At 38.3% G+C, this 8,630-nt stretch overlaps 2 protein-coding genes across 2 annotated transcripts in view; one reads left to right on the top strand and one right to left on the bottom strand.

The window, feature by feature from the left end:
• Window positions 1–3,082: 3,082 nt before the first annotated feature.
• LOC134823033 (serine/threonine-protein kinase ULK4-like) overlaps window positions 3,083–8,630 on the bottom strand; it is a 33,341-nt gene continuing 27,793 nt past the window's right edge. The window contains exons 21-27 of the mRNA XM_063834355.1: window positions 5,982–6,179; window positions 5,606–5,756; window positions 4,822–4,961; window positions 4,480–4,650; window positions 4,240–4,314; window positions 4,007–4,101; window positions 3,083–3,659 (exon numbers count right to left, since the gene is read on the bottom strand). Of these exons, the coding sequence (XP_063690425.1) occupies window positions 3,608–3,659; window positions 4,007–4,101; window positions 4,240–4,314; window positions 4,480–4,650; window positions 4,822–4,961; window positions 5,606–5,756; window positions 5,982–6,179 (882 nt within the window). The 3' untranslated portion in view covers window positions 3,083–3,607. The remainder of the gene's footprint in view (window positions 3,660–4,006; window positions 4,102–4,239; window positions 4,315–4,479; window positions 4,651–4,821; window positions 4,962–5,605; window positions 5,757–5,981; window positions 6,180–8,630) is intronic.
• Window positions 6,765–8,537, top strand: LOC134823078 (uncharacterized). Its single transcript, XM_063834428.1, has 4 exons — window positions 6,765–6,966; window positions 7,716–7,806; window positions 7,959–8,128; window positions 8,370–8,537. The coding sequence occupies exons 1-4, from the start codon at window positions 6,765–6,767 to the stop codon at window positions 8,501–8,503; spliced, it is 597 nt and encodes a 198-aa protein (XP_063690498.1). The 3' UTR covers window positions 8,504–8,537.

Genomic DNA, 8,630 nt, shown 5'->3' with positions numbered 1-8,630 from the left:
ACACAATGTCAGGTAAAATACGGTGAGTTTGCGCGTTATCTGAGTTACTGAATGGAGCCTAATTTGAAGTTTATATATCAGGTCATTGGTGGTCAATTATAAAACAGGCTCCGGTTATAAACAACAAATGCTTGTGTGTCTCGTAAATTTGGTATCATAATATACTCGCAGATTTAAACAGTAATGTAAAAGAGTAATGATGTAAATAAATCCCTCAAATTTCAAAGGAACGGCTATTATCCTTACCGCCTCAACATCAGCCTCGATCAAAGCACAGAACTCGGAATTTGAGTGCTTCTGTCTCGGAGTTGGCAGAGACCACTGTTAGAGAATCAGAATACATCGCGGTATGGTTAAAGAATACCACTCCTTCTATCGTCACATAATTATTAACGCTAAATATAACCGATCTATGCTATCTGCCTCCAAGCACACGTGAGAGATTCAGTCAAACTACAGTTATTTTTGAGACGGCTAAAAAAATTGTTGTCTCAAGAGTCAGGCCTAAAGAGAAGAAGACAACTAACTGTGGATAAACGTCATGAGGTAAAGCTGAAGTATAGTTTGTAGTTGGTAGAAGCTGTTGACATAAAGCAACACTCGCAACACCTTGCTAAGCAGATGCTGTCCCCGCGAGCCAGGTGCTGGTATTGAAAAGAAAACTATTTTTACTGTTACCTATTTAGTAGTAGTATCTAAGCAGCATCGGCACACGTGGCAAAGGTATTAAATAATTCAAATTTCAGTAGAACAGCTGTATATTATTCTACCCTGAAAGAGATTAATCCATTTCACAACGTCAGTTCGGTCTGATTGTTGATTTAGTCGGATTATTTAAACGCTTCTACTAATTTCAAGATCGTGTAAACTATCACACTAACTGTTAACGTGGCTACTGAGATCTGTCCAGCAAGTATAAATAACGATTATCCAATCATTACCACGCACCTCTGTCTAGAATACAAATGGGATGTTGTTAAAGCACAATTTGTATGTACTTTGTACAAGAGGTGTTAATTATGTGATTGTTATCGGCCGGCTAACGTAGGAAAATTTAATATATGTAGTGTTACTTTCTGGAAGGACAAGTTGACAGACCAACAAACATAAACGATCTAATTAGGTCTTGGGTTTCTTCAATTATAAAATACTAGAGCTTTCTGAGACAATATCTTTAACCAAAAGGCGATATCGAACCAAAAATATAATGACATATAATAGAACTAAGACGACTCCATAATATCTACTCCACCTTACAGAGACGAGATATCTTACCGAAACAAGATTCTCATATTAAAACAACCTGATGAATGATACGTTGAAAGATAATTGTTTCTTCTATGTAGCTGCTAGAAGAAATAATTACCTTTCGACCTATCATAATATGCGGCTAATAAATAATCGCCTAATCAATGATTAGGCACATATTAGGTGCGATGGGTGCGGGATCGCACAATTTACCGTTTTCCGCCCATTTCCGCATAATTTATTGTTTTCCGCACATTTCCGCACATTTTGTAATTTTCTGCATATTTCCGCATAATCTAGCATTTTCCGCGTAATTTCGCATAATTTTGAAATTTTCGCGTTAAGATTTTCGAGTGTAAAAACCAAAATATGTTAAAAGTCGGGCCCTTTTAGGACCATGACTCAGGCCCTTTCGGGACCCTGACCAAGGTCCTTTCGGGACCGTGACCCAGGCCCTTTTGGAACTCATACCTAGGCCACGTGACCCAGTTACCACGTGACCCAGGCCCTTTCGGGACCTTGACCCAGGCCCTTTCGGGACCGTGACCCAGGCCCTTTTGGAGCTCATGCCTAGGCCACGTGACCCGGTTACCACGTGACCCAGGCCCTTTCAGGACCTTGACCCAGGCCCTTTCGGGACCGTTACCCAGGCCCTTTCGGGACCGTGACCAAGGCCCTTTCGGGACCGTGACCCAGGCCGTTATGGAACCCTCGTCGTTACCGTACTTCGATTATAGTGTATCAGTTAACATTCGTAACTTCACCACAATATCTGATTACTCTATATTACATCACAACGTCATGGACCGTTATGAAAAATTTACCGCACCTTACCGCACATTTTACCTTTATAGTCGAGTGCGGTACCGCATAATTTCGATTTTTTTTACCGCACCTAATATGTGCCTCTGCTAATCATTCAACTTGATGCACGATAATATTATTGTTTTCCTGCGGAAATGCAAATAAAACCTGAGGCGACTCGTCCTTTGAAAACAGATCGTGCCATGATGTCGTAACGAGACGATGCATTCCGTACCGAAACAGCATTTCACTGGCCAAGACGGCATATCGTGTACCAAAAAAACATATCACTCGGCCGTTCCGAGACAACTTTATCTACCAGAAACGAGAGCTGTCTCTACAGCATCGAAGGGAGAGGTTTATTCTACTTAGTACTTCATATGTGGAAGATTCTCCATCACCAATTACCAGCAACGACATTGACTTGCAGTTTGTCTCCAGGCCACGTTTTGGAAACCTTGCGGTCATTCCATCTGCATTCTGCATGCAGACACAGTTTAGCAGCAAACCAGCCACTGTATGATAATGCAGTCATAGGCCCAAAATTGTGGAATGCAATGCCGTACTATCTGAATTGCATCGGCGACCGGGAGCGTTTCAAATCGCAGATCGGCCAGTTCTTGCTATCTCTTACCGATACGCCGCCTATCAGAGGCTACACTCCTCAGAACTCAAACTCGCTGCTTTGCTAAAAGATTGACACAGAGATCTCCTCTCTAAGCTTAACGAGTTTCAACATAGGTGACATAGGTAGGCGACTAAGAGCAAAATGTGTTGCCGGTTGCGTTGCATTAATTTTTCTTCGGTTCAGGTACATATTATAAAACAGTCAGAATTAAGCAAGACCGAGTCGAAAATTCCACGAAATGCAATTCTATTTTCATATATGTAGCACTCTATATTGTTGGTTTTTAACCAAACCCTGCAATTATAGTGGCTTCGAGTCACGATTCTTTAAACACACCGAGACGCACTGTGTTTCTTCAGTTGTTCGAATTTCTAGCGGTCGCGGTTTCGAGATTTTTAAAAATTAAATGTCCTAATTAAGTGAGAAAAAGCAAGTAGTAAGGGACAATTAGCATGAATATATAACCTTTCGAGAAATAATTTGCCTAAAGCATTTTTGTGTAGGAATGTGTTGTCCATAGTCTCAGGAACCACCCCAAAGATTTATACAAGTAGATATGATGGGCACAACTAGTTAGACCATATCTTCTCCAGGTGCAGTGTGCACTAGCCACTAATAGCACACTTTTAAAATGTGTTCAGATTTGGGCGAGCAATTTAGTAGAAGCAAAACAAGACAGACAATTTCGTTCTTATTATCAAATGTATGACATCTTACTGTAGTTGATAGTATAGTTTAACAGTTGAATAAAAATACTATTTTGTCTTATACCATTCCATTTAACAGTCAATTTATAATAGTGCATAAACATTAGACAGTCGTCATGTTCATAAAACCGTTCTTTTCTCGTTGAAAACCTACACTTGGGCGTGAAATCTGAAATATGCAGTCGGCAGATCTGTTGTAGCTGGACTTGTCAATAGTTCTTCAAACAGGTTTCAGTAACAACTTGGAAACTTCCTCTGAGAGTGGCACCAATCTGTGGCAATGATTAAGGTTAGAAAGTAAGCGATTATATATGACTATGGACTAACGTTGATTAACCTATGCAACATCCTGCAATCAGTTCTTAATTTATGGAATTCGTTAGAGCTTTGAAAAAGCGTGTATAAATTGACGTCGCGAGCGCGTGCGCCGCGCCCCAATAACAATACACTAGCTGCTAAAAAATGCGCTTTAATCATACGCAAAACATTGCGCGTTACAGAAATTAAACTATGATCATGGACAGACTCTATTTTGTGACACATGGTGATATCTTTATTAGATAGAATTATGTCTCCAAATTCCAATATGTTAATTTCGAAGCAGAGTTAATCAACTAACGTTGGAGAAGAAGATTTGACAGCAAGCACAGCTTTATTGAGTTGTTCTTTTGTAGAGGCTATCATACTCTTCAGTAATACGGGATCTGTACTTATCTGAAGATGACTTTGTTACACACTACTAGATCAATCATATAATATAATTGTCTCCATGTGATAGAAATAAGGTACATTTTATAGTTTGTCAAGAAAATGTAGTACCATCATTGATATTAGAATTTTTCGAATACTCACAATCCGTTTTAATATTTTGAGGGTCGTTTTGACTCTGTTATCATCTTTATCTTTTAATGACTCCACCAAAATATCCTGGAAAATTTAACGTTATTCTTCGCATATACATCAACTGGAGTTTCTAAAATTGAAGCTAATTCAAGAACTGTTAAATTGATCCTTTCTTTTTCAACAAAGTGTACCGTAGAGTATATTGCCGGGTAAATGTACTAATTATCAGTGTTCAAATATAATACTTACAACATTGTAAGGGGTTAAGAAGTCCCTGTACTGTCCCCCATATAACTGCGTGATAGAAAGTAGAGCTGAAGGAGCAGTGGTGTAATGATACCACACCAGTAACACTCCACACGTATTTACTACACACTGACTTGACCGCAGTATCTCTTCTCCGCTTGATTTGTTCTTAGTCTGAAGGTGGATAGTCAAATTACACAACAGTTGGATGGGTTTTATCGGAAAATTAGTGAGAAACTAATGAGAGCTAATCGGATGAAACGGTATAAATCAGGTTCAAACTCAGGTTCATACTTCACATAAATACAACATGTAAAATACAACATGTAAAATAAACGTAGGTACCTGTAAAGCTGTCTTTACGACGCTCATGATATAGTTGAGGAGAGCAGAGAGACACTTGACAGCAGCGAGAATAGTCGGCTCACCGCTATTAGCACTCACCCCTAGTTTCAGTATCAACAGACTCAACTGTTCGTGCACGCCTGGTGGGTTATTGGTGGGTTATTGGTTATACCGAAAAAATCAGCCCCGTAACTCTTACCGTTTTCTTGATTAAGCCGTTCGGAAACTACCCACAGACAGACAGACACACAAACAGACAGACGTCAGACACAACACATCTTGAGATTATTATTATTGATACCCCATTTTCACGCTCTCACGAGAAGCGATTGCAAGATATCTCAGCTTCTGAGTGGAGATAAGCGTTCTATTCATCATAGGCATTAAAATATTTTAATATAGTAAAATCGGATTTTTGGCGATTTCTCAAAAAATAAGTCTCTTAGGCCTTAAATGTGTTCATAGCACTAATATAAACATGCATCTTAGGCACATTTTGGTTCATACCTGAGTTTTGTATCTCAATCAGAAGCTGAGATAATTTATAGTGGGGGTCGCGATATGGGTGCGGTAAAAAAGGGCGTGATTCCGAGAAAAAATGTATCCGAGTAAATAGTGTTATTATATACCTGGTCATATAATAAGTCGGATTACATCGAGAAACTTAGCGGACGTCCCAGTGTGCGGGACTTTTTCCAGGTACAGGATTAATTAGTATATAATAATTAAAAGTCACATGAACAGTTGTAGGTATGATGTAAGTAAACTGTACTACGAAGCTTACCAATAGTGTAAAGCCAGGAAAAGTCAACATTAGTTGCAGTCATGAAAGTACCGAGAGTGTCCAACATTAACAAACATATTCCCTCGTCAGGATCCACGTCTTTCATTAGCTCAACTAACGCTGTTACAATACCGTACTCTTCTAGTGGCAACTGAGTGGAGTCACCAATCAGTTATAACTTTTGCCAGGTACAGGATTATATAAATATAGTTACAAATTATAAAACTATCGTTTCATGTTAATGACATTTGATAATTAATTAAGGATTAAACAAAATTATGAGTTTTCTCTTTGAGGCTTGACCCACTGCAAGATTTATCAATAAAGTGGTAAATAAAAAACCATAAAGTGATAAATAAATTGGTAAATAAGAAACCTGAGGAAGTACAGAGAGAAGAGGCATGATAATCCTGAGAGCCAGGGTAGGAAGGGGAGGAGTCTCCAGTAACATTTCCTGTATAACAGGCAGCACGTGCTGTGTGTACAGTGTGGAGAGCTGCGCAGCATCTAGCACGTGCACTGCGCGCTCCGTCGTGCGCATGCACAGTTGTACTGCTACTCCTCGGTAGTCTCCCTGAAGTACCATATTGTGATGATTCATCAGATCCCGACTTTTAATTTTACTTGATACATGATATTGGAGGAGAAGTTCATTATTGAATGATCTTCGCAATTAACATGAGGCTGAACTTTTATCTGAAACAGACAAAATCTGTTTCACATCACTTAATTAAGTTTAAAGTTTATTTGATACCTCTAGATCAAAACTACTTCTCGTAACATAATTTACAAGTCTTTTGTTGTACAGGAATAAAGTTTACAAGTCCTTTGCAGCCTTACCCACGTGTTGAATTAACAAAAGGAAGGCAAACAATTAAAAGAGCAGTTAAACCGATTGTCTTCTTAACTTTCCCCGGAATTGGCGGCTCTATACGAAGTTAGCACAACACTGTAACTAGCTTTATAAGCTAATAATGTTAAATTGTCTATCATTTGTAAAGTGTTAAAATTACTGTTGTTTCTAACCATGTTCCTTTTTTAGGCTATAGAGATGTAATTTTATTTACGAAGATATCACCTACTTGATGCCGTTTCATTACTTATCCAATTTATCAGCTTTATAAGCTAGTTCTCAGTAAAACACTAAGAAACTAGAACCATGTCTCTGCTTTTGTTACTATTTGTGCTTGCTGAAGCTGCCTACGCTGGCTACGGACCAGTACCAGGACAAACATACCTCCTGAAGGACACGGGTACTGGCAAATATTTGGTGCTAATGGGAGAACAGGAGGACATTAGACACAAAAGAGGGGCTGAGCACAGCTACAAGAATCCCGTCAGGAACTTTACTGTTGTGTCAGGTATGGACTGTAAAAATTAACACAACCCTTCCTAACTTAGTAAACTTCAGTTTATCATATTTCCTATGGATCTATTTTTTCCATTCACACCCTTTTGTAAAAAGGCAATAGTGAAAGGTTACGAATGGACGTATAAAAACGTGGATTTTGGAGATTGCAGTAGGTGGGTTTAAATATGTCGTCTGTCCTTCCTTGTGTCCGTTACCATGACAACTAGACAATTAAACGCGCGCAGCGCACAAGGGTTGCTTGCGGAGATGTGATGTATATTTTAATTTATTAGGCAATAAACCCAATTTGTATGTAATGTGACACGCGTAGTATAGTGTACTGATGTGTACAATTATAAAACATATAACATGAGTATAGTTCACTTTTTGCTTACAAGTTCCTAAATTACAGATACAAATTAAGTTAGTCTACGGCAATTGAATTAAATCACAAGTGTTTCCCTATTTAAAACATAATGTTCATATTATGAAGTGAGCTGATTAGAGCTTGTAGTTGTAGTGAATGGAAATCTAGCGTCCGCCACAACGAAACAACTGGCGCAATTCTTGTTTAAATTACTTTTTGAATTTTTGATAAAAATCTTTTTAGATCATGAATACGATGTTGTTACATTGAAACGTAGATCATTCCCTTATCCTATAAGAGCCTTTTATATGTCACAGTAAACGGGAACACTACTAATTTTGCCCCAGAATCTTTTTTTGACGAGATTATAAAAATTGCATAACAATTGGTAGGTTTTAAACCTGGTGGAAGAATGGGAGATGATGAAGTACCGACTAAAGATCAGGGACTGTTTATCTTCAGAAAACTAGACGGAGATAACTGGTAGGTAACCTAGTATAATTATACTGTATTTAAAGGATGATTCAAGCCTTTAGAAAAAGTCTTAATAAAGAAATATGAAACAAATCTTGAGCCGAATTCCGACGTTAACAGTTCAAATTCCTGAACGACACTGAACTATTTCCGACCCGCAGGTATATAGAACACGCAAACACAGGCCGCTACATGCTGGCCCCAGACACAGTAGATATCAGAAACAGGAGGTGTCAGGATCAGGGGTGGTTAGAGGCTTCAGGGACCAGAGCTGCTGATATGGATTACTACGGCCTGGCTACCTATAAAGTTAGGGTCTGGGCTAACGGATGTAAGTGATTCATTTACTGAGACTCATGTTAATAATCAATTTAATACATCCATAGATACAATAAGTTTATTTAATACAGATTGAGGGTAGATAATAATAATATAAATTAATACATTGCTATTCAATTATAAATAGTTTTTATATGCATTTTATGACCTCCTCTTGAAAGCTTGATTGTGTTTACGATCTTTTATATTTGTATCTAGTCCATTATTATAAACTAAACTGGTCGTTATTTCAGTGTATTTGGAGCACGCCAGATCAGGCCGGTATGTGATAGCAACAGGGGAGAAAGAAAAGCCAGGACCCTTTACAGCAGTAAATGCTGACTGTAACTACTACTACCGTGCCCTCTGGAAATTCATTGAGGCTTAGACTCTTACAATATTATATGGGACTTTTTTTCGAAGATTTTACTTTCATTCAATCGATCAAATAGTTTATGAGATTAAAAACAATAGAATGGCATCTAAAATTCGTTACTAGTTTCGACAAGGTTGTT

The sequence above is a fragment of the Bolinopsis microptera genome, chromosome 11 (genome assembly GCF_026151205.1).
Source record: "Bolinopsis microptera isolate Bmic1 chromosome 11, MBARI_Bmic_1.0, whole genome shotgun sequence".
In the NCBI taxonomy this organism is placed as follows: domain Eukaryota; kingdom Metazoa; phylum Ctenophora; class Tentaculata; order Lobata; family Bolinopsidae; genus Bolinopsis; species Bolinopsis microptera.
This window is presented reverse-complemented; position numbering and strand designations above follow the sequence as displayed.